Source organism: Anser brachyrhynchus (genome assembly GCF_964034855.1).
Source record: "Anser brachyrhynchus genome assembly, chromosome: 29".
NCBI classification, from domain to species: Eukaryota; Metazoa; Chordata; class Aves; order Anseriformes; family Anatidae; genus Anser; species Anser brachyrhynchus.
Genome location: NC_137722.1, coordinates 1,536,523 through 1,560,438, shown reverse-complemented (window position 1 = coordinate 1,560,438; position 23,916 = coordinate 1,536,523). Strand labels below are relative to the sequence as shown.

The 23,916-nt window shown below is 51.8% G+C and overlaps 2 protein-coding genes across 3 annotated transcripts in view; both read left to right on the top strand.

The window, feature by feature from the left end:
* HOXC4 (homeobox C4) overlaps nucleotides 1-23,138 on the top strand; it is a 38,426-nt gene extending 15,288 nt beyond the window's left edge. The window contains exons 2-4 of one of the 2 annotated variants that reach the window (XM_080570801.1): nucleotides 19,176-19,878; nucleotides 19,977-21,992; nucleotides 22,483-23,138. In XM_080570801.1, coding sequence (XP_080426927.1) covers nucleotides 21,449-21,992; nucleotides 22,483-22,826 — 888 coding nt within the window. In that variant the 5' untranslated portion in view covers nucleotides 19,176-19,878; nucleotides 19,977-21,448 and the 3' untranslated portion in view covers nucleotides 22,827-23,138. Of the gene's footprint in view, nucleotides 1-19,175; nucleotides 21,993-22,482 lie in introns of both variants that reach the window. The other variant, XM_080570800.1, reaches the window with a different exon arrangement.
* HOXC5 (homeobox C5) lies at nucleotides 114-3,035 on the top strand. Its single transcript, XM_080570822.1, has 2 exons — nucleotides 114-1,613; nucleotides 2,339-3,035. The coding sequence occupies exons 1-2, from the start codon at nucleotides 1,157-1,159 to the stop codon at nucleotides 2,551-2,553; spliced, it is 672 nt and encodes a 223-aa protein (XP_080426948.1). The 5' UTR covers nucleotides 114-1,156; the 3' UTR covers nucleotides 2,554-3,035.
* Nucleotides 23,139-23,916: the final 778 nt, after the last annotated feature.

Here is a 23,916-nt window from a genome sequence, read left to right as displayed (position 1 = left end):
TATAATTCAGCGTCTACAGAGAGAAGGAAGGCAATATGCAACACCCAGCGCATTGAAGGCATTATCTAGGTATTGGATGGATACCGAATAGAAAGAAATGTGCTCAGGTCTGTAATGCGGTGCCCGGAGCCGCAGCAGGCTGGGGGGCTCGGTGCTGCTCGTCTCCCACCGCACACACACCCTGCTCCAGTGCAGAAGGGAGGGCTGGAAAGTCAGATTTGGAGGCATTTATTTCCCTCGCAGTGCCCTTTGAAGAGAGGGCTGGTTTCTCAGCGAGCAGCAGGCAAGATCCAGGCTTCTGCCAGCAATAAATTGCAGGGGGAAAGGTAACAGGAATGTAAACTTTGGCGCATTGGAGGAGCTACATGCGAGGAGCAGCCCGTGCATAGCGCTAAGGAGCTTCCCCGACCGCCACCACTCCCTAAATCTGGAAAGAAAAAAAAAAAAAAAAAAAGCAACGGGGAAAGTGCTTCCTTCCACCCAGCCAGCAAAAAAAAATACGCCAAGATTTATTACGCGGAGCCAACGCGCTGCTGCGAGCTCGCACCCACTCAAAACCGAGCCTTTCCCACGAGATGCGATCCGGGGATGCGCGCAAGGCGGAGGAAATAATAACAGTAATAATTAAAAAAAAAAAAAAAAGGAAAAAAAAATTAAAAACGTGGGAACGGAGGGATGGGGGGGGGGCGCGGAGCTGCGCGGGGGGGTGCGGAGCGGCGGTGCGGTGCCGGGGCAGGGCGCTAGGTGCCGCTGCCGCCTCGCCGTCCCGCGGCGCGCTCCCCCGCGCACCCCCCGCGCACCCCCGCGCCTTCCGCGGCGCTTCGCGGGCGCCCATCAATAACCCGCCCGGGGTCATCAAGGCAAATTGATGACTGGCCGGCTCCTTCACGTGACGCCACTTAAATATCCCATATTTGGGCAGAGCATATAGGGGGAAAAGAAAGAAGAATCCCCACCTATAAATTCTGCACTTTAGGAGGAACAAAACGGGCCCCCCCCCACACCCCCCCCCCCACCCCTGAACTTCAAAGGGCCACAAATCACCCCAATCAAAGCGGTTGCACAAAAAAAAAAAAAAAAAAAAAAAGGCAAAAAATATATCCCCCCCCTCCCCAAATTTTTTCCCCCCCTTTTTTTTTTTTTCCCCTCCTCCGCCATGAGTTCTTACGTCGCCAATTCGTTTTATAAGCAAAGTCCCAATGTTCCTGCCTATGCCATGCAAAGTTATGGAAATTATGGAAGTGTGCCTGAGGTTCAGTCATCCAGGTACTGCTACAGTGGCTTGGATCTAAGCATCACATTCCCCTCCTCTGGGGCTGCCAACTCTCTGAGCGGCTTGGACATGTCTGCAGCCCCCCGAGCTAACCCCGAGCGACCTTCCTGCACGGTCATGGGTTCTTCAGGGCATCCTTTAGCCAGAGACGACCAGGCACCTCTAAACCCCGGAATTTACAGTCAGAAGACTGCTAACACGGCGCTGGAAGAGAGATCTAAGAGCTCTGGCGAAATCAAAGCTGAGCCCGTGCAAACAGCACAACAAGGAGGACCACAACTGCAGCAGCAACAACCTCCACAAATTTACCCGTGGATGACCAAACTACACATGAGCCATGGTAAAACTTTCACTTCTTGATTTTGTTTCACAGGATTTGCCTTGGTTTTATAGGCCATACGGGGCAAATAATAAAAAACCTGAGGTCGTAAATTTTACGACTAAGGCATCAATTGCTCGTAAAACTGTCCACTAAAAGGCTTAGAGGCTATATACGCCCAAATTTATGACAGCATAATTGGATCATAGAAACAAAACGTGTATAAAAGGCAATATTCCATTTTTTTGGGAAGGGGGGGTTAAAAATAACTTGAAATACACATGTTCTTTTAGGGTGAGCTTTAAAAAAAGACACCAGAAGCGAAGGTGGAGGGAGGGAAGCGTGGGCAGAATTTTCCCCTCCACCTTCCCAGGGCTGAGGAAGAGAAAGGCGAGAGCCCCAAGAAAAGATATTTCCCTCCTTTGTACACTTCCTTATTGTCTGAGAGGAAACAGGTTCACTTCTGGCTAATCTACATGCGTTTGATCTGTGCCTTGGAAGGAAGGGGGGGACTTGGGGCTGAAGGTGTTGGGGAATGAAGGATTTCAGGCTCCTGCACTCCCAGCCTCCCTGCGTGACCAAAGCCCAAGTGCCCGAAGTGCCCCAGCAAACTTCTCTGTATCCCGCTCTTGTACCCCGATTTTATCCTTAACAAATAAAAAAAATAATGAAATAAAATAAAAAATACAAAAATAAATCTCTCCAGAATCGGTTTGGCTTTTCATGTGGTGTCTTGCGTTTTCCAGAAACGGATGGCAAACGGTCCCGGACCAGCTACACCCGCTACCAAACTCTGGAACTGGAGAAAGAATTTCATTTTAACAGATACCTCACCCGGCGGAGGCGCATTGAGATAGCCAACAACCTGTGCTTGAACGAGAGACAGATCAAAATATGGTTTCAAAACCGGAGGATGAAGTGGAAGAAAGATTCCAAGTTGAAAAGCAAAGAGGCTCTTTAGGTGGGCTCGCAGGAGATGGGGGTCCAGCTCTTTCCACGAGTTCTGGTGTAAGCTACCTTGAGGAAACTTTTATTTCGGGGTGGGGAGGGAGGGAGATGCTGAATGGACTCTGGTCCGTACCCTCACAAATCCGTCAGACAAAGGAGATCTCTTGTTAGTATGCAAAAACCCGCTGTTAGCTTCATGCAAAATTTAGTGTATCGCTCTTTAGGTTGTTACTAAGTGTCCTAACCTGTGCGCTCTTTGGGGAAAAAAATCACCGTGAGGTTGCTCGAAAAAAAAAAAAATAAGAAAGAAAAAAAAAAAAGGCTAAAAAAATATAAATCCGCAGGGTGGCTGGGTCCTGATCCGTCAGCTCTAAAAATCGCAATATTCATAGGAAAAAAATAAAAATAAAAAAAAAAATCAGAGAGCTGGCGAAGGAGGAAAAGAACAAAAAACCCAGAGCCAAACGCCAAGCCTGAAGTCCCAGCCTCCTCTTTGCCCTCTGCTCGCCCTTCTGGGGGAAGGAAATGGCTGGTGTGTGTTGGGGGGGGGGGGGGGGGGGTGAGCCCCCATCTGCCTGCCGGGATGCTCAGGCAGGACCCCCCCGCTCTGCTCCCTGAAGTCGGAAGGAAAATGTTGACCCTGGCTGCGGCTCGGCAAAGCCCCACCGCTGCCTCCCTGCACTTGTCCTCAGCCCCCCGCGAAGCCTCGCAGAGGGGCCGGGGGGGTCCCCGGGGGGGCTTTTCGTGGCACTCGGATGGCGTTATTTTATTATTATTTGCATATAAAAGAAATGAATAGACCGGGAGACACCGGCTTGCGCGGACCCTCCGAAATCTCCGAGCAGGAGAGTGCAGCATGGGAGATGGGGGAGGGAGAAATAGCCTCTGGACTTAATATTATTGTGTATTTATTTGTTGCGTAATTAATGTAGATTTGCTAAATGCTAAGATATATATTAAAAGGCCAAGGCGAACCCAGATTTGTACATCTTTGTCTAAATTCAGTCCATTGCAGTAACTTTTTTTTTTCTTTAATTCCGCAATAATGTTCTCGGTATATTTATTGGTTGCCGTTTTGTGTGCGAGAGGACCATGAAACTTATATTTTGTCATATGGAATAAACAGTAAATAACCCAAAAAGTTGGCGTGCCGGGCAGATGCCTTTCTGTGCTCCTTCCCCGTCTCGGAGCAGCTTTCGGCTCCTCCTGCTACTTTGGCAAAGTATTGATTCTTTATATTGCTTTTTTCCTATTTTTTTTTTCCTATTTTTTAAAAGCAGTTTTCGGGAGAGCAGAGGGTGGAGGGGTGCTTTAGCGCAGAATGTCCTTCTCCCCTTCCCCGGAAAATGTACGTGCTGCTCTTCCTATTTCCCAGAACTGTATTGGGAAGGGGGCAAAAAGATTTATTTATTTATTTATTTATTTATTTTTGGTGTTTAGCTCCTGGCTGGGCCTTTATGGACGTGCCCGGTGAGCTGCTCATGACCCAGCTCGGGCTTGGTTTTTTTTTTATTGTTTTTTTCTCTCGGGCTTTTCCTTCCAGGCTGGTGTCCTCGGCTGGCAGATGGCATTTTAATAGGAATATCGGTTTAAAATTACCCTCTCTCTTTCTCTCCCCCACCCCTTTCCCCCTTCATCCCTCCTCTTCTCTCCCCAAATGTGTAATCGGGGATAAGGGATTTTGCCCAAAGTCTCGCAGCCGGTGCCTCTCTCCGCAGGTTGGGCAGCACCTGGACTCGGCAAGGAGGTCCCAGTGCCTAACTGGAGGTGACTGGGATGGGCTTGGGGGGCGGTCTGGCGGGTGGGGGGGCTCCAGGCCCTGTTGTGTCCGTCCCCCCCCAGCCAGGAGAGAGGCTTTGCTTGCAGGGATGCTCTGGGGAAAGGGGGGGCTGCACCCCCCAGAGCCCCTGTGCTGGGCCCAGGGCTGATGGAGGTGCTGGGGTCAGGGCTGGGGGCTGCTCCCCTCCTCGCTTCCCTGCTGCTCTGCCCCCAGACACCTTTTCCTTGGCTTTTTAAAATATTTGGAGGTATATTTGCTCTCTGCTAACGCGGAGGGCCTAATGCGGAACACATGGGCTCTGCTCCCGGGGTGGAAACACGCGTTGCAGCGGGAGTGCGCATCCGTCCCGGAGGCTCACACTTGGCTCCAGATGGACTTCTCCAACCCTACAGCCATATGGCATAGGCGCGGGGCTGCGAAAATTGTTTGTGTAGGGTCTCCCCGAGCCTCTCCACGTGCTCGCCGCCCGCGGGCGCGTACGGCGGGCGCAAAAACCCTATAGAGCCGCTCGTGCACCGCGGCGAGGTGCGCGCACACGTCTATACGTCTGCGGGAATATTTGCATAGAGCTGCACCTATATTTCGCAGGCACATGCCTCCGTGCACCCAGACACACACAAACACACACACACACACACACGCAGGGTCACTCCTCTTGTGTCTTGCGAGCTCTTTGCAGGAGAAACAAATGCTTGGAGAAGCCAATAAGCTCCATAAAACTTTATAGGATTTCCTTTACACAGCGGAAACAATGGAACAATTTCCTGAACCTGCAAACAAAAGTTTCTTCCAGCAGCAGCTCCGGCTGCCTTTACGGGTACAATTAGCACAGCGTGCTCAAGTGGGGAATCTCTCGCTATTATACGAGGCGTCCCGAGCCTGGAGGGCTTTTCCTTTCTATCTCTCTCTCTAGTTTTTGCATTTATTTATGATTTGTGGACGTTGCGTTCTGGTTATTTGGCGAGTTGCGAGCCGCAAAGAATGCTCGCGCAAGCCCGGCGACATTTAATTTTCCTGTCATTTAACAGTCAGGCGAAAATCCCCATTTTTTGCTGTCCCAACTGTCATTTTGCCGTCCGTTTGGAGTGAAATACTGCAAAGCCAAGCAGCGCTCGCCTTGCACATTTATTTGCTGCCTGAGCCAGTTTTCGCTCACCACTGGGGCTCCCTGACTTGGGGCCTGGGGTGATTGCAGCGAGGCTGGTAGGGCTCGTAGCGATTCCAATCATTTCCTTTTAGGATTTTATTTTTTACCCATGCTGTGTAAATCTATTGACTGGTTGTTCAGGCACAAAAACCTCTTGGCGTGTACTGGTAATTGCTCATTATTCCGTTCTATTTTCTCTTAAACAATGTATTACCCTCACTCTCACCGGTATTATTGCGCCGTCTCTTGATTATTATTTGTATTCTGATTACATTTCGTACTTTAACAGCGTCTTTTCTCTCCCTTTTTAACCGGGAAGCTGTCAAGGCGTCTTGGTTTTGTCAAGGCAAGGGTTAACCGTCTCGGAGACCACTCGTGTTTTATCTGCGAGAGCAGTCGAAAATAATCATAGTAATAATAATTAAAAAAACCCAACCCTAAGACTTTAAAATTCAAACTTTCGGATTTCCACCCTGCGGAGCGGAGGCAGTTACTTATGATTAATTATTCGCTCATCCTGCCCTGGGGAGGGGGGCGAGGGGGCCCGGGGGGCTCTTTGGACCCCTCGTCCCTCTCTTCTTTAGGGGTATTTTGCTCGGGACTGGTTGATGGTTGGTGGATGTTGTTGCTGGTGCTGTCTTGAAGAGATTTGCCTTTTATTTCCCCTCTCGGCTGCTCAATCCCTTCCCAAAGACTCTGCCGAACAAGAAGGAAATAGAAAAGGACTTACCTTGCCCCGTCATCCGTGTCAACCCAGTGAGAACTTAAAATGGCCCAAAAACAACAAACAAACCAAAGTTGCATTTTTTTTATATAAATCCAGGACTTTTTTTAAAAAAGCAAAGCTCTTTTAGTTTCACCGAGAACATGAGAACATTAGCAGAAATACTCATGGCTTCTATGTGAATTTAGTAGTTTAAAACTTTTGAAGGTTATTTATGTGGATGGCCCTAAGCAAAAGCCCTGAATGGCTCTCAGGGAGCACGTGATGTCATTAAACTAAGTTTTATGGTTTGGGGGAGCTGACAAACCCACAATATATTTACATCATATATAATCTTAACTGTCCACCATCGCAGCTGCTAGAGCTGTTTAATGCTGGGACAGTGGGACAGGCGCTTAGTGCGGAGCGCGGCGGCGGCGGGGCTCCAGGCGGAGCGCGGACCCCGAGCATCCCCCGGCGACCTCCGTAAGTTTTGCCTTGCTCACACTTTTTCCCCGGCTCGCCTTCTGTATCATTCATTTATTTATTATTTTCTTTGTTATTGTCCTTGTTTTTTTATTTTGGTCGTAGAATTGCAAACTAAAATCAGTCTCTCCCCCCCCCCCCCCCTTCTTCCGTGGGAGTTGGGCAGGAATGCGAGCAGTTTTGCAAGGGGCGAGCTGCAGGCGAGCATCTTATCGGGCAGGAATCTCAGCGCCTCTCCCCTCCCCAGGGCTGCTGGAGACGAGATAAGGCCAAAGAGGTCTCTATGGTACTGGTTCAGCAACCCACCCCCCCCCGCCAGCCGGCCCCCCCCCGGGGCACAGCCCGAAGGTGCGTGGCCCCCAGTTCCCACCCCGCCCCCGTGGCGAGGAGTTTGAGCGGATTTCTTCGTGTCTGCGTGGGGTTTGAACATTGATTTATTTATTTTTTTTATTATTATTTTATTCTTTCCTCCCCGTGCGGTGAGAGTTGGGCTTTGCAAAGAGAGGAGGGGAAAGGGAAAAAAAAAAAAAAAAAAAAAGGAAATTAAAAAAAAAAAACGCACCCCTGACGAAGTGCATGCGCGGAGGCGGAGGCAGGCGGGGGAGCGAGGCCGGTGCAGGTGAGCGGAGGCTGGGCCGCTCCCGAGGCTGCTCCGGGGGTGTCCCGGCCCCCCCCCGCCGTGTACCGGCAGGGGAGCAGCTTGGCAGCCGCCGGTTTGTCCCCCGTGGGGTGGCCACGCGTGGGAGGCGGCTGCAACCCCCCCCACGTCCGAGTCTGGGGAGCCCCCCGTGCTTGGAAAGCTCTGGGGGCCCTGGGAGACCCCCCCAAGGCAGAAAGAGGATGTGGGGTCCCGTCGGGGGGGTCAAACTTGCAGCAGAGCCAAGGAACTGGGGGGGGGGGGGGGGTAGAGGTGGCTTAGCCCCCTCGACCCCCACTTTGGGGTCCCCCCTGCGTGGAGCCAGTCCCGGGTGGAGCAGTGGGGCACCCCCCCGTTATTTTCCACGGGAGTCCTGCTGCTCTGGGTGCTGGGGGGGTGAATCTCAGCTTTGTGCCCCCCCGCCCCCTGGGCCTGCACCCCTCTGCTAGGCCCCGTCCTCCTGGGTTTACCCCAGGCCTCAAGCCTGGTATAGAGGGGGGGATGCTGTCCCCGGGGGGGGGCACGATCGGTGTGTTCTGGGGAAGCTGCAGGTTCCTAATGTGGGGCTTTGGGGGGGGGATGATGCGCCTGGATCAGCCCCCTCCTCCCCCCCCCCGGCCTGGTGGCACTGGCTGGGACACACGTGTGACACTGGGACAGTGCGTTTGGCTGGGGAAATGAGTTTTTTTTTCTGATGGGGGGGCTCCATCCCCCCCCCCCCCCCCATAGCGGTGAGAGAGACCCTCGGGGCTTTACGTGCAGGAGATGCCCCTGGGAAGTGATTCCCACCTGGGAGCACCCACCCACGCCCTGTTACACCCCCGTGTGCATGCGCACACGAACTCATGCACACGTGTGTGCACGGACAGGCGTGCAAAAGGCACGCACACGCATGCACACACGTGCACACACACATGCAAGGAAGCAAATCCTGCATAAATGCATGAGCACTTGTACACACGTGCAAATGCACCCGCATGCACACCCATGCCAGTACACATCCAGGCACACGACTGCATGCTCCTACGCATGCACACAAGTGTGCACGTGCCTACAAAGCTGTGCACACCCCCCCCTTTCAAAAATGTGTGAACACACACAGGGCCTTGCACGCGCACAACCCCCCCAGTGCACGTGTGCAACCTCCCTGTGGGTGCAGGAGCTCTGTGGGTGCTGAGCCCCCCTCACAGGGACCACCACTGGGCTGGGAGCAGGCGAGGGGGCTGCCCCCCACCCTGGGGTGCTCCGGGGGGGAGCAGGGTTGCAGCCAATTTGTGCAGGGACAAATCTGGGGTAAGGCCGGAGCGAGAGGCAGGGGCACGGTGACAGACTTAGGGACCCCAAAACTAATCTCCATAGCCCCGTGGGGGGGGTCAAGCCCCCCCCCCCCAAAAAAAAGCAGAGAGCAGCCCAGCAATGGGACCTGGGCAGCCCCCTCGGCCCTGTGGTGTTGTTGGAGGGGTTTAAGTCCCTCCTCGAGATGCTTTGTGGGGGGGGGTGGGGGTGTCTTAGCCCACCCCCAGCCCTCGCTGCCCCCTCCTCTTTGACCCCCCCCCCCACCCTGTTTTTGGCTCCAGGGCCGTGGGCCACGCATGGGCCAAATGGGGCCATTGCCAAGACCAAACCTGGGGGGCGCAGGGAATGTTTTGGGGGGGCTTCTGGCGGCTTTTCGGCATTTTTCCAATGAATCGCCAACTGGGGCACGCAGGGCTTTTTTTTTTTTTTTTTTGGGGGGTTGGTGTTGGTGTGGGTGCGTGGATGGGTCCGCGTCCAGGCAGCTCAAATCAATGCGGAGCCCCCGGCAGGTCGCTGCGTTGCGGAAATCTCCTTCATTTCCAGCGTCAGCATCCTTTTCTCTCCGACCCCCCCTCAGCAGGGGTCTCTGTCCTCGGCTCCCCCTGTGGCTGCCCCCGGAGCGAAATATTCCCGAGGTCTGGCGAGAAACACGGGGGTGGTCCTTGAAGGCCGGGTTTTGGTCTCCGTCGTGGGGGTGGAGGGGAAAATCCCCCCCCGTCCCACTGGGAAGGCGTGTGCACCTCCCCGGGGGGGCGTTTACCTGCGCCCTATGCAGCAATGGGCATCTATAGGGCGCTATAGGGCTTCGTCCTTATAGGTCTGCATGCCCTGAGACCCCTGCCCAGAGCAAGTCACCGAGGGGCTATAGAATCATAAAATGTCAAAAGAGAGTAGAAAACCGAACGAAAAATCAAAATAAATATAAATACATGTATTTTTTTTACACCCCCTGGAGCAGCGTGATGTCCCCAGGGCTGCGGGACAAGGCCACTGTCCCCAGCTCGGGGCCCTTGGGTTCCCAGCACCCTTTTTGTCGCCCCACAGGCAGGGTGGAGGTCCGGTCCCCCCCGCCCCCCCCCCCCCCCTCCGGTGGCACTGGGGGCTGCGGTATCGTTCCGGTGCTGAGAAATATCGCGGTTCCCGACTTTTCTTCCCAGACGTTAATAGTTGGAAAAGATGGTATTAAAAAAATAAAAATCTAAATCAACCCCCCTGCCAAAAATATGGTGAGCTTCATCGCTGGGCTGGGGGTGCACAGGGGCTGGAGTAGCCCCCCGGTCGTGTCTCCCCCCTCCCATCACCCCTAAACCACTAAAAAGAACCTAAAAACGCGTTCTGGGACAGCACGAAGTCGCTCATAGCCTGGGAGGATATAAAAGGGATTCGGAGATGCCCCAGGCTCCAGCAGGAACCCCTCAAAGCGGGGGCTTCGCAAATTTTGGGGCTGGAGGGAGAAAGTTTTGGCGACCGACGTGAAACTTGGCCGGTTCTTCCCCGTGCGCCCTCTCCTTTTCCACCTCTTCCTTTCGGTGATGGATGGGGACTCATTAAAAATAAATGTTGGGGCTGGAGAACTGCCGCCAGCGCTTCGGGAGGTTTTGGGGTTTCGCTTGAGCATCATTGGGGTTGAGCGTGAACGCTGTTCGCCTTTGGGGGTGCTGCTCCCAGGTCCGGTCGTCTATTTAAAGAACTAGGTTAAAAAAAAACATTAAATAGTTCAGAAGAGATGCCACTTGATAGTACCAAGCAAAATAATTTTCTGCGTAATTGGACAGGAAAAGGAGAGAGGGGAAAAAAAAACCTACGGAGAATGACGCAGGGGATTGTAATTTGCTCGCCTCCGGCTCGGTGCTGGAAAAATGGGTTTCTAGGGGGGAACTGGGGCGCTGATGGGGGCAGCAGGGGGTGGCTGCTCGCAGGGTTTTGCTCCCCGAGGTGGGCAAAGCGAATTTGGGAAGCTCGGCTCCGCTCTGCCCCTGCTTTCCCCAGCAGAGCCGCGCCGATGGTATTGATGGATTGATTTTATTGATTTATTATCCGCTCCTCAAAGCGCCTTCCTATCAAATGATGTTTTGATCTGGGTTTTCCCGGTCAAGAGTTGAATTCCGAGTTATCGATTTTTTTTTTTTTTCCCCTCTCCCTTTTTTTTTCGGGGGTTTGCTTGCGATTTTTCTCTCGCCTGGCAAACGCGGGAGCTGCCACCCCCCCTTGCCACCCTCCCCTCCACTTTCTCTCCTTTTAGGAAGGAAGGAAGGAGGGGACGAAGGAAAATAAACAAACACACGTTACTTTCGCTCCACTGACACATGCTTTACACCTCTTTATCCCCAAATCTTTTCTTCTCCTTACCACGCAGGGAAAAAGGGTCAAGGCAACGCGGTTTGGCCAAAAACGCGGGGGAAAAAAAATCTAATTTCCGCCTTTACACATATTTTTTTTGCTTTTCTTCCTGCTTGGGCTGTGTGTCCGGGCAGATTTCCATCGGGGCACCGGCAGGGATCTATACGTGGGCATCTATAGGCGGCCGGGAGCCTGCCCACATGGGTCCGGCCCCGCGTGTGCGCAGACACGTGCGTGCGCGCACCCTTGTGTAAACAGACACGGAGATATTTAAATGTTTTCTCGGCACTTAGCGGATTTCTCTGCTTCGCTCTCAGCGGTAAAATAATCACAGGGGAAGGGAGAGCGGCTACTGTTGACCTCTGGTATTTCGCTGCTTTCGTTACCTCGCTGCAGGCGGGGTGGCAGAACCCGAGCTCATCCGCCTCCAAAATCACGGCATTTTCCTTCCTGGGGCTTTGGCGGTGGCAAAAAGAAACCAAATTAAAAATAAAATTAAGAAAAAATATGAAGAGGGAGCCAGTAAGCAATACTGGTTTTTCTTTTTTTCTTTTTAATTTTTGGTTTCAAGACACCAGCTCCCCCCTTTCCACCTCCTTCCCCAAATCTCCGGCTTTGCCCTGCGGTTTGGGGAGCCGGGGAGGGGGGGGGGGGGGTGGTGCTCAGCTCCCAGTCCGTGTCCCGCAAGGGGGGGCCCAGGCTTTGTGCGAGGGCCCGGTACTGGCGGGGGGCACGCAGCGAGGAGCCGGCTGTGATCTGCCGGCCGCACCAAGCTCCGCAGCCGCGCTCAGGGCCAGGGGGAGCCCCCCCCCGGCCGCACACCGGCAAAAGTCGCGACACGCGACACAGGGAGAGCCCTCCTGCCACGCTCGGGTAGCGGCGAGTGCACCTCCGCCCCTGCCCTCATTTCTCCCTCTCCTTGGAAAATCTAATTTTCTTTCTTCTTTTCTTCCTTCCTTTCTTTCTTCCTTCCTTCCTTTCTTCTTTTCTTCATTTCTTCATTTCTTCTTTCCCTTCTTTCTTCTTTCCTTTCTTTTCCTTTTTCTTTCTTTCTTTCTTTCTTTCTTTCTTTTCTTTCTTTCTTTCTTTCTTTCTTTCTTTCTTTCTTTCTTTCTTTCTTTCTTTCTTTCTTTCTTTCTTTCTTTTTCATTTATTTTCTTCCTTCCTTTCTCTCTTTCTCTCTTTCTCTCTCCTCCTCTCTTTCTCTTCATCTCTTTCTCTCTCCTCTTTTTGCCTTCCTCCGTCTTTTTCTTTCCCTCTCATTTTCTTTCTCGCTTTCTCTCTCTCCCTCTTTCTTTTTCTCTCTCCCTCTTCTTCTCTCTCTATTTCTTTCTCTCTTTCTTATTCTTCCTCTCCCCCCCTTTCCTTCCTTTTCCTCCTCTTCACACCATCACCATCCCCCTTTCTCTTATTCTTTCTCTTTTCTTTCCTTCTCATTTTTTCTCTTTCTATACACCTCATCCTTCTTTCTCTCTTCTCCCCTACATTTTCCACCTTCCTTCGCCCACTCGTCACCCACCCCCCAAATCCTGAATTCCCACCCCAAACGGAGGCACCCCACAACCCACAGAAAGCAGCCCCTGAGCAGAGCCCAGCTCCGCCGACACCTTGGGAATTTTCCCACCCTTTCTCCTCATTCTCTCATTCCTGGGATTATTTTAACCCCCCCCCCCCCCCCAGCAGATTCCTCCTGTACTGGATCTTAGTGGGGGACCCAGTTTAGGGGCACCCAGCTCCTGCAGAGATCAGACACCCCCCTTTTGGGGCGTGAGGTGGAAGACCCGTCCCTTTTGGGTTTAGCCTTCACGAGAGGGTATTGCAGGCTGAGCTTGATGGCTTTCTGTAATTAATATCGAAGTCGCTCGGCCCCCGCCCCGGCCCCCATCTCCTTCTCCCCCACACTTCATCTTCACCCTTCACTGGCAGCCAGCATCCAGCAGAACAGCAAGCTTGACCTAAACGCCCCCCAAAATCGGGGATCTAAGCAAATCCACCCCCCAAATAAAGCCACCCGGCTGCGTCCAACCCTCCTCATCTGCTGAAAGAGATTTAGGGGAAGAAATACGTTGGTTTTTTTTTTCCACCCCCCAAGAAAAGCCTTGTGTAGATGCTGAGGTGGGGGTTCCTTTTCCTTACTGGGGGGCTCATTCTCCCTCTGGAGCACACGGGTGGGATTTGCTAGGAAAAGGCCACTCGGATGCGTGTTCACGCGGGGGGGGGGGCACCCCGACCCCCGCATCCCTCCGTGCTCCGCCGAAACCCAGCCCCTTGCACCCCAAATATCGGCCTGCGGGCGACGCTCCGGTTTAAAAGCAAGCAACCAAAATTCCCTCTTTCCGGGTATTTTTGTTCTTCTCCTTCCCTGGCACTTTCGGGGAAGAAGAAAGCCTTTCGGACGCTGGAAGCCGGGAAATATTTACCTGCAGACTCAAGCTGACACTTTACATCTGTGTCTGCTCCTCTTCGGTACCTGTCTCTGTCGAAATTAATTCCCTATAATACTGTGGAGAAATAGAAAGCTTTAAAAAATAGGCTGGGCTCCGAGTCGCTGGGTCATGTGTAAGGGGAGAAGTGGAGTATGAACAAACCTATATTTTATGTGAGGCTTGCAGCGCGCTGCAACGCTCCTGCGCTAATGCCTAATTCTTCACTTAGCCCAAACGCGATGCTTCGAGTCAGAGCTGGGGCTTAAAATAGGATCTGGGGGGGAGCTGGCTGCTCCCCGCAGCGCCCCTCACCGTGTCCTCGGGGAGAAGGGCTGCTTTCCCCTTCTTTTCCCTTCCTCCCCACCCCGAAAAATAACCATAAAACCACAGCTCACCTTTCCTAGTTTCCCCAGCAAACCTAAAGGACAGGGGACACCTTTAGGGCTGGGAAAAGAGGATTTTTTTCCCCCTACGGCCCAGGCGAGCGGGCCGTGATTTTTTTTTTTCCTTTCCTTTTTTTTTTTTTTTTTTTTTCAGGAAAGCAGCCGATTTCTTATCAGGTCGGGATTGATGCTGGCGGCCTGGTTCTGTATATCATCCCCGCGGCTCCTCTTGTTCAAACCCGGCTCCTTTTGCTCCCGGGGCTGTGAGTGATGGCTCCTGCAGCTCCCCATGCCGCCGGAATCCTAATGGCCCCGCCGAGGGGGAGACCCTCTCCCCGCATTTTGCTGGCAGGACATTTTGGGGAGAAAACCCCGCAAATCGCTGCGAACCCCGCCTGAACCCTTGGTGCTGGAGGCGCGGCCCCCGCGGAAGCCAAGAAACGTTTTTATTAAAAGGTTTTGATGGATTCGCCTTGGGGATTAACTAAGATAATAGTTTATTGCACTGCGAAAGATTAAACTGAAAGTACCCTAGTGAAAAAAAATAAATAAACATTAGAGGGAACGGGGAGCGCCTTTCCCAGCGTTATAGCCGTTGTTTCCAGCCTTAACGAGGGTCCCCGGGGCTGCGGGGTGTCCGAGGTGTCTTTTCGGGGCATTATTATTATTATTGCAATTATTGTTAAGATCTAACTACATGTGATATCTGGGCGGAGCGGCTGCGGGCTGTGTGCGTGGGGAAGATCCCCCTCCCCGTCCCGCAGCCCCCAGCCCCAAATTGGGGTGGTGGGGGGTCCGGGGGAGCGGAAAGAGCCGGATCGGCCCCGGGGGGAGCCAAATTTCCCTGACTCACTGCGAGCTGTCAAGGCTCGGGGTCCTCCTCCCTCCGCACATGTGCGCGGAGCTGCGGGCATCTGTGTGCCCCTCTCCGCCGGCATGTGTAATGTCGGATTTAAGAGCGTGTTTACACAGCTAGAGAGTTTGAAACACGGCCCGAAACGCGATAAAACGGTCCTCTAAATCATCCTGCCCTTGATCCATGGCTTCCACATCTGCGGCTGGGTGCGCGCTGCTGGGGATCTGCCCTCCATGTGATGCTGCCGGGGCTCTGCCTCCCTGCGCGGGGCTTCCGTCCTCCTGTCCTCCTGTCCGTCTGTCCTCCTGTTCTCCTGTCCTCCTGCCCTTCTGTACCCATGTCTTTCTGTCATCCTGTTCTCCCGTCCTTCTCTTTTCCTGTCCTCCCGTCCTCCCATCCTCCCGTCCTCCTGTCCTCCTGTCCTCTCGCCCTCCTGTCCTCCCGTCCTCCCGTCTCCCCATCCTCCTGTCCTCCCGTCCTCCCGTCTCCCCATCCTCCTGTCCTCCCGTCCGTCCCTCCGCGCCCCCGCCTTTCATCAGCCGCCACCCAGAGCAAGGGGGACCCGAGGTTTTTAATAACAGCGGGCTATTGATCCGAGCTCTCGGCAGCGGCCAAGGTGTATCGACGAGGGCTGTGGATCTCATTAGGGATGTGCTCAGGGATGCATTCGCTAAGAGCAACGCGGCCATTTGAACACCGAAGCGGAAAAACGAAGTGGTTTTCATTTATTTATTTATTTATTTTTTCCTTCCCTGCCCTTTGCTTAAAAAAGTGCCCGGCGATGAGGTTGTGTCCCCGGGGACTGCCCCCGCCGGACTGACTTTTAATTGCGAAAGGGTGGCAAAAGGAATGAGCCCAGCCTGCTGAAGCCTGGGCTTCGTCTTCGCTCTGGGAGGACTCAAAATGAAGGGGAAAAAATGAGTTTTTGCTTTGCAATTCGGGGAAGGCTCTTTAATTCCCCTTCGCCCCCCCGGCTTGGTGCCAACCTGGCCAGGGGTCCCTGCACCACCTCAAACAAAGGCTGAGAAATCTCTGCCACATTTACTCTGCAGCTAACAGCGGAGCAGGGCTTTTTATTTCTATTTTTCCCCTCAAATCCCCCCCTCCAACCCCTTCTGGGGCTGGATGAACTTTCTGGGTGGGGGGACAGGAGTTCATTTGTCGCCTCTGTCCATTATCCAGAGAAACTTCTGCAACATCCCCCCTCCATCCCCATCCCCATCCCCGTCCCAAGCCAGACTCGGGCGTTATCGGGGCTCAGAAGTGCGTTTGTAAACACGAGGGGGTCCGGGAGAGGAGGCCGGGAGCGGAGGCGGGTGTTAATTATTAATATTGTCATCCTGGAGGAAGATTTCCAAGGGGCGAGCAGTAAGTACCACTCAAGCAGCAGCTCTCTCCAACAGGAGGGATCAGCCTAAAGTTTGTATATGTTTCCACCCCATACAATAACAGCTAGAGATCTGTTAATGGGCTCTCTGTAGCCCCTGAACACTTTCCCCTGCAACTTTCCCCCCCGCCCCCCCGCCCTTTCTCCAATACAAGCCCAATGTTTTCTTTTCAACTTAACCCAGGGTTCAGCAGTTATCCGGTGGGTCATTATAAGTATTCTTTGTCTCCGAAAAGTCAAGGAGAAACCTTCGCTCCGGTGTCTATGGCACTTGAAAGCATCCTCCAGCCTCTGCTTCTGCCTCCCCTGCCCGGGCTGGGGAGGCTCCACCGGACCTTCCCCCCCCCCCCCGGCAGCAAATAAATAAATATTTTCAGGCTAAAAATGGATCTGAAAGGGAGCCAAGGAGAGAAGAACCCCCCCAAGACCAAGAAACCAGGGAAGAGCCCAGACGCAGTCACATGAACCAGGGCAAACAAGCAAACAAATAAGGACCCAAGGACTAAAATGACTGCCGAGCCGAGGGTTATTGCTTAAATCCAATTCCGCGCTGCTCTTTCAGGGCTCGGGTTGCTGGCGAGCAGGGCTGCAGCACAAAGAAGGAGCTCCCCAGCCCTGCTTGGAACCGCACGAGAAGTTGGAGCGGATCGAGATAGAAACTTGATTCCCAGCTACTTTGATTTATTTTGAACAAATCCTTTCTGAAAAGAAAAAAAAAAAAAAAAGTGCGTTTCCTACCAAGCAACAAGTTACACTTCTGCTGGGCTCCCCGCTCCGCCGGGTGCCGAGGAGGTCACGGGCTGGACGCCAGCGCCAATTAAATGCTAAATAAAATAGAAGATATTTGTATCCCAGACAAACCTCGGCTCGGCTGAGAGGGGTCTTCGCTCACACCAGATTTGGGGATTTTTTTATTTTTTATTTTTTCCCCTCCGTTTTGGAGAAGGAGAGAGGGGCAGAGCGGGAGGTGAGAGGAACAAAAACCAACAATTTCTCCAGCATAAAAATGAAACATCAAATTAGTTTGCCTCTGGGCTTCATTTTTCCCCTTCTACATTATAACTAGTTATTGAACTCGCTAGAAGATCTAAAGGCCATTTGTGAGGAGAGAAATTTCAATGGAGTTCCCCCATCAATAACTCCTTGGCAGTGACCTATTGGATCAAGTCAAACAGTTGAGGTGAAATTCAGGTCACGCTGTCTAACCAATATTAAAATGCGCCCACTTTTTAAAAAGCCACTTTCAACGAGATTTGAAGAAAATTGAATTCCTGGGTGGGGTGAGAAGGGGAGGGGGGGGGGGGAGGAGGGAAGGGAGAGATTGAGAAACTGGTTTGCATATATATATTTTTTTTCCCCCGCAAACAAACAAGAGGGATTCATCTTTAATATTTTAAAATGAAGGGATAAATATTTACATTATTAGTTTCTTTGAGACGAAAGAGGCTCAAAAGAAAAATGTGAAGGCTAGGACTTTGGGTGACAGGCTTTGCTTATTAAAATCGTTTTAGGCCGATTCATTACTTTTACTGACAACAGATTTAAGAAAAAATCAATTAAACATTTGCATATTTCTTTGCATAAATTAGACCTGTCTATTTGCATTACGAAGGAACAAAAAGAAAAGGTCTCTTTGCACTTACTGCTTTCAAGTTGTTAGAAAAATTAAAATTTAATTAATTATATGTCATTGCTTATGTCAGAGAGAATCCAACTATTTTCCCCCCTGAAAATAAAAAAATAAGATTGTATATAAATATATCCGTCTTTCCTCCCCCCACCACTAATGTAACTTATTGTGCAATAATCACCTCAAAACAAGCCCTTAAATGCTCGGAATAAAACTCCACTCCAAAATTTATTTCCACCTCCTGAATCTCAAGGAGGCAGAGTTCATACCGCGCGAGCTTTTACCCTGCTTTTACTATTATTATTAAACATTGGATAACAAAACCCCAGTAGATAGGTACTTCATTTTTCTGGAAAGCACAGATTGCTAATGGGCTGAGGTACAGGTTACCAAACGGTCAGTATGGTAATAGCTAACACAATGAATCCGGAGAGACAATGCATACTTATTTTTCTTCAGTACTGTCAAAAAGGCGCTTTGTACTTAAAAACGTCCCCGCAATGGTAACCAGACGTATATTTTGCAGCCTGCTTCCTGGCTAGGAAAAGGAAATAAAGCTCAGAATTATTTTTTTTTCCTTTTTTTTTTTTTTTTTCCTGCCGAGGTGCTGCGTTGCTCTCGGTATTGTCACTCCCGAAGTGTTCATCGGCACGGTGCTGGTGGGGGGACGAGGGATGGAGAGCGGTGGGAGGGCTGCTTTATAGACAAAAGAGCCAGATTCTTGTACAACTATTCTTCACACGTCCCCGCAGACTTATTTTACGGAGAGGGGAAAACAATTTTTAAAAAAGGAAAAAAAAAAAAAAAGGTGTTAAAAAAATAAAAATCCTCCAGATACTTGGAGCTCTAAACTCCAGGCAAAAAGGCAAAGGGGGGAGTGGTGTGGAAAGACAAGCAAAGAGAGGGGGAAAATAGGATTTTTTGTGCACTTGTAAGACATCGGGGGCAAGCCCCCCCCCTCCCGAACACACACACAGGATGAATGGAGGACGGCAAGAGAGGGCTGGAGGAGCCGGTCCTTGCGGAGAGCTCCAAAACCCAGAATTTTGGGGGGAGTCCGGGGGTGGGGGGAGGCAGCCGGGGCAAATAAAGTTGCGTTTCCCCCCCACCTCTGGCGAAGGAGTTGGGAGTTTGGGGCTGGACAGCGGCAGGAATGCGTTTAGGTGACCTTCACGCCTCGGATTTTGTAGTGCTTTGATTGCTGCTGGTTTGTTTCGCGGATTATTTTGCTTTTTAAACAAACCCACCCAGCATATCCTTAAGAGAGCTACCTGTGGATATTTATTTATTCTGCTGGTTCTTATTGAAAACCATATATTCAAGGGGTGGGGGGAAGGATGTGCGTAGGTAAAAATTACTTTATTAACTCTCCATCTTTATTCAATATTCCCTCAGCCTTGGAATAAAGTTGTTGCATCAGTCTGAACTATAAATGTCAAAACCCTGCATGAGTCTGAGGTGTTTGGGCAGAATGAAGTATAGCTGGAGAAAAGGAATTTATTGGAGATATTTAAATCAATGTTTTGGGTTCCGGAATACATTTCTATTCATGTCTTTTTCCCAGCCTCGCAGCTCCCATCCCCCTTCGGTCCCCGTCTCTTCTGGGAAGAGCCGGGGCTGTACCTGCTGCTCCAGATCTGCAGCGTGTCCCTGTGCAAGTCCTGGATTTACAACTTGAGGAAGGAGCACGCTTTGTCAGCGCACGGGGCAAGCAATTAGTCAAGCCCTGCAAATCAGCTGCCAATAAACCCCATAAACGCTCGGCAACAATAAAGCGAGCAAACGAGGGATTCCGGGGGGGGGGGGGGGGAGCAAAATACAGACGGGGCTTGGCTGGGGGGGAGGTGTCTGGGGGGGCTCAGCCGGGGGGTTCAGGCGCATCCCGTGCCTGCGGGGGTCCCAAACCTGGTCCAGCAGTGGCCTCTGCCCCCAGCCCCAGAGCCCCCCCGGCCGGGGCAGGCTTTTTTTGGGGGGGGCCCAGCTGCCCCCCCCAGCCCGCAGCCCCGGCCCCAGCCCTCCCGTCGCCTATATGTACCCTGTAGGCTCGAATTTGTGTGAGCGTCTCCAAGTCACAAATTCGTCTCTAGGGGAATATATGGGCGATGCCAGAGCCTTGGAAAGTTGTGCTTTCCTTTGATTCCCTTTAATTGCAGCGGTTCTAATTAAATCCTCAAATCCTGCTGATGTCATTTTAAAAGGTAGTTATTCAAGTGCAAAGCAGCGTTTGCCGTTTGCCAGGGCAGCGCCGGAGCGGGCTTGTTAAAAAGGTAGAGCGAAATCACCGCGATGATTGGGAAGCGGGGGGGCGGGGGGGGGGGGGTGATAATAATCAAAATAAAATCCCATTATTACTTTTCATCTCCAGAAGAAACAGCAGCTACCGCAAACACAACTCTCAGCCAAGAGCACAAAGAGCCCCGACCATTTCGCAGTGACTGATTTATGGCGTTTTACAACCCCATAAAAAGCTGTAACAACCAGCCAAAAGCCTTCGACACCGCTGGCACATTTAGTCTAATAAATAAAACATAAACAGTTAACTTTATGTGTCACTTTTATTGTTATCAAGTAAAATATGGCAATGCCCTGCAAGCTATGATTTTCAACTATAATTGTTATCAAGCACAAGGAGGGAATACCCCACCTCCCTTCTCTGCCCCTCTCTTTAGGGCGAGCCGTAGATAAAAAGCCCTAATTGAGGGAGCTACAACCCTCCCAAAATGTTGACATCCATTTGCAGCTCCCTAACCTGCCCGGGGCGGCTCTGCGGGCTGCCAGCTGGGCGCTGGGAGCCATTTTTAACGCATCCCTCTAGTTTTTTCCCCAAAAAAAATCCTCGGGAGCCCCCTCCCCAGCTTGAGGGCCAGCAGGTAAAATGCCCGGTGCAAGGGCAAAGCGGCCTGGGTGTGCACACGCGTGTGTTGCACACGCGTGGGGTGGGGGGGGTGTCACCCCGTCTGCCCCCCCCCGGGTGTCCCCTACTTGCAGCACCCAGGGTCGAGGGGAAAGCAGGGTGCCCCCCCCCCCCCCAAAACCCCTCTCTGCTCCCAAAGTGGTGGGGCTCAGCAAGGAGGAGGGAATTTGGGGAGCACGAGGAGGGGTCCCCCCTGCTGCCTGCAGTGGGGGGGGGGTCGGGGGGGGGTCCCTGTTTGTGTAGGCGGGGGGGGGGGTGTCCCTGCACGCCCCTGGTTTAAAGCAGGGTCACTAACACCCGTGGGATCTGCACGCCCGGTTCTACCTTGCAGGTAACTTGTGCCCCCCCCCCCCAAAAAAAAAAAAAAAGATGCTGGCAGTGCTTAACCCTTTCCACTCTGGAGTGGAGGTGGCTGGGAGGGGGGGTGGGGACAACCCCCCCGGAATGCCCTGTCCCCTCCCCGGGCGGGGATAAGGGATAGGGGGTGTGTGAAGGAGCTGGGGGCTGCAGGGGGACAGGTTTTTTTTTTGGGGGGGGGGGGGACTGCAGGGTCATTGCAGTGCCGGCCAGGACACCATGACCCCCATATCCGGGGGGGGCTCGTTGTTCCCAGCCCACACTCCGGGGTGGGGGGGGGGGACACCCTTCAGCCCCAACCCCCCACATTCCCCCTCCCCCCCCCTCCCTTTGTGGGGTCCCCCATTGTTCCCACGCCCCCCAACCTCCCACCCCACAACACCGGGGGGGGGCCCCAAGGGGCTTCCCCCGCGGGCTCCCCCGGCCGGAGCAGTGCACCCCGAGCCTTGCCCTCTCTCCCACTCCCACTCCCGTCGTCCCCCCCCCAATTTGGGTACATTTTGCAAAAGCTTTTGGTTCCTTATCCGGGGACTGGGCTGGCGGGTGTGATTGGCCGGGGGAGTCACATGGTGAAAGTAACTTTACGGGGTCGCCAGCTAGTAGGAGGGCTTTATGGAGCAGAAAAACGACAAAGCGAGAAAAATTATTTTCCACTCCAGAAATTAATGATCATGAGCTCTTATTTGATGGACTCTAACTACATCGATCCGAAATTTCCTCCATGCGAGGAATATTCGCAAAATAATTACATCCCAGACCACAGTCCGGAATATTATAGCCGGACAAGGGAGTCCAGCTACCAGCATCACCACCAGGAGCTGTACCCCGTGCCACGACCCTCCTTCCCCGACCGCCAGTTCAGCTGCGGTAGTATCCAAGCTCCCGGCAACCCGGCCGCGCACCAAAGGGGACACGGGCAAACTCCAGGAGGCCAACACCTCTCAGAGAAAGCACAGCAGCTCTGCGAGCAGGCTGCTCTTTCCACCTCCTCCACCACTCCTTCCCCAGCCCCTCCAGCCTGCAACCAGCCAAACCCCGACCATCCTAACAGCACAGCTTCCAAACAACCCATAGTCTATCCCTGGATGAAAAAAATCCACGTCAGTACTGGTATGCAACTTTTATTTTCCTCTTCTGTCTCTCTGCTCTCTTATTTTCACACCATGCTCGCTCGCTCGCTCTCTCCTCTCTCCTTTTTTTTTTTTTTTTTTTTATTTCCTTCCCTTCCATGAGAGTCTTTGGGTTAGCACAATTGAACTGGATTTACGACTCCGAATGGGTAATTACACCCACCATAAATTTTATAGCCGAGCTACTGTGGGCAGCCTTAGCCATGTGGCTCGTTCTGTTATGTATGTGTGAAACTCCGAAAGCTTTGTAAGGGGTGCATAAATAATTCAGTCTTTTGAGCCAGGGAAACCCCTTCCTATTAGAATAGAAACTCTTGAGCTGCCCAAAGTTCTTTATTACCTATTTAGCCTATTACTTTCTTCTCCCGGCTCCTCCAGTCGCCTCTCTCCCTCTCCCCCGTCCCTCTCTCCATTCATGCTAATTTTCCTTGTGTTTTTTTTTTTTTTTTTTTCTTTTCCCTCCTTTCCAGTGAATCCCAATTACAATGGAGGCGAGCCCAAGCGCTCCCGGACAGCCTACACGAGGCAGCAGGTTTTGGAGCTGGAGAAGGAGTTTCACTATAACAGGTACCTGACCCGGCGGCGGCGCATCGAGATCGCCCACTCCCTCTGCCTCTCCGAGCGGCAGATCAAAATCTGGTTTCAGAACCGGAGGATGAAATGGAAAAAAGACCACAGGCTGCCCAACACCAAAGTGCGGGCGGCGGCCACCGCGGCGCCCCCCCCCGCCGCCCCGGCGAGCACGGCCGGGGGCGAGGAGCTGCCCCCCGCCGCCGCGCAGGACCCGCGCCCGGAGGATATCACCAGGTTATAAACACCCCCACCCGCCCACAAATGACTCTGGATTATTTATAGAAGCTAATATATATATATATATATTTTGGTTCCGTTCCCCCCCCCCCCCTCCCCTTTTCCCTCGTAGGTTCGATTTCTTTTTTTCTTTTTTTTTTTAAATGATAATAATAATAATTATTATTTTTCGGCGCGTATAAAAAAACAATGGGTCTCCCCAAGACCACGGGCTGTAGATGCATGTCAGATAGCATGAGGCCAGGTGTCTGTACCTGCAGGTTTTTTTACGCCATTTCAGGGGTTTATTTATTTTTTAAAGCCGGGGGGATGGGGGGCGGAGGGGGAGGGCGGGGGGGAGGAAGAGGTAAATGTTCTGTTTAGATGAATTTAATGAAGAAATGGGAATAATATTGACGGCAAAACAAACAAACAAAAAACAGGCGAATGTAGGTATATTTTCCCTCCGCATTACAAATGCACAATGAGCGAAGGAGCTATGAAGTTCTTTCGTAGAAATGTGAAATAAGCTTAAAAAAATCACGATTTAAAGAAAACAAAAACAAAACCCCACAAACAAAAACCAGATACGAAACAGCACACAAGGGTGGACGAGTCTTTGCTGAGAAATTGAGAAGAAAAAAAAAGAGAGAGAGAGAGAGAGAGAGAGAGAGAAAGAGTGACATATTTAAGAAATAAAAGCAGAAGAAGGTTTTAAAAAGTCAGTAGCTAGTTTTTTTTGTCGTGGTTATTTGTGTTTTTGGACTGATTTTACATGATCATTGTAAACTTGCAATAAAGAGTTTTAGTGTGTATGTGAAAGTCCCAGTGTTCAATAAACCAGTCAGTGTGAATTAGTTTTACTTTTATGTCTGGTGACTTATTTTATCCTCACATCTCCCCCCTAACCCGCCCCAAAATAATAGTAATAAGGATAATAAAATGCTGGGACGATGTGCAATGGATCCCATGTGCACCAGTTACTGCTTAAGTTAAGTTTAAGCAAACATAACGATAACTCTGTACTCCAGATTTTATGACATCACGACGTGGCCAGTGACTTTAAATCTCAGAGCCTCCCAACCTGTAAATATGGGGGGAAAAAAAAATAAATC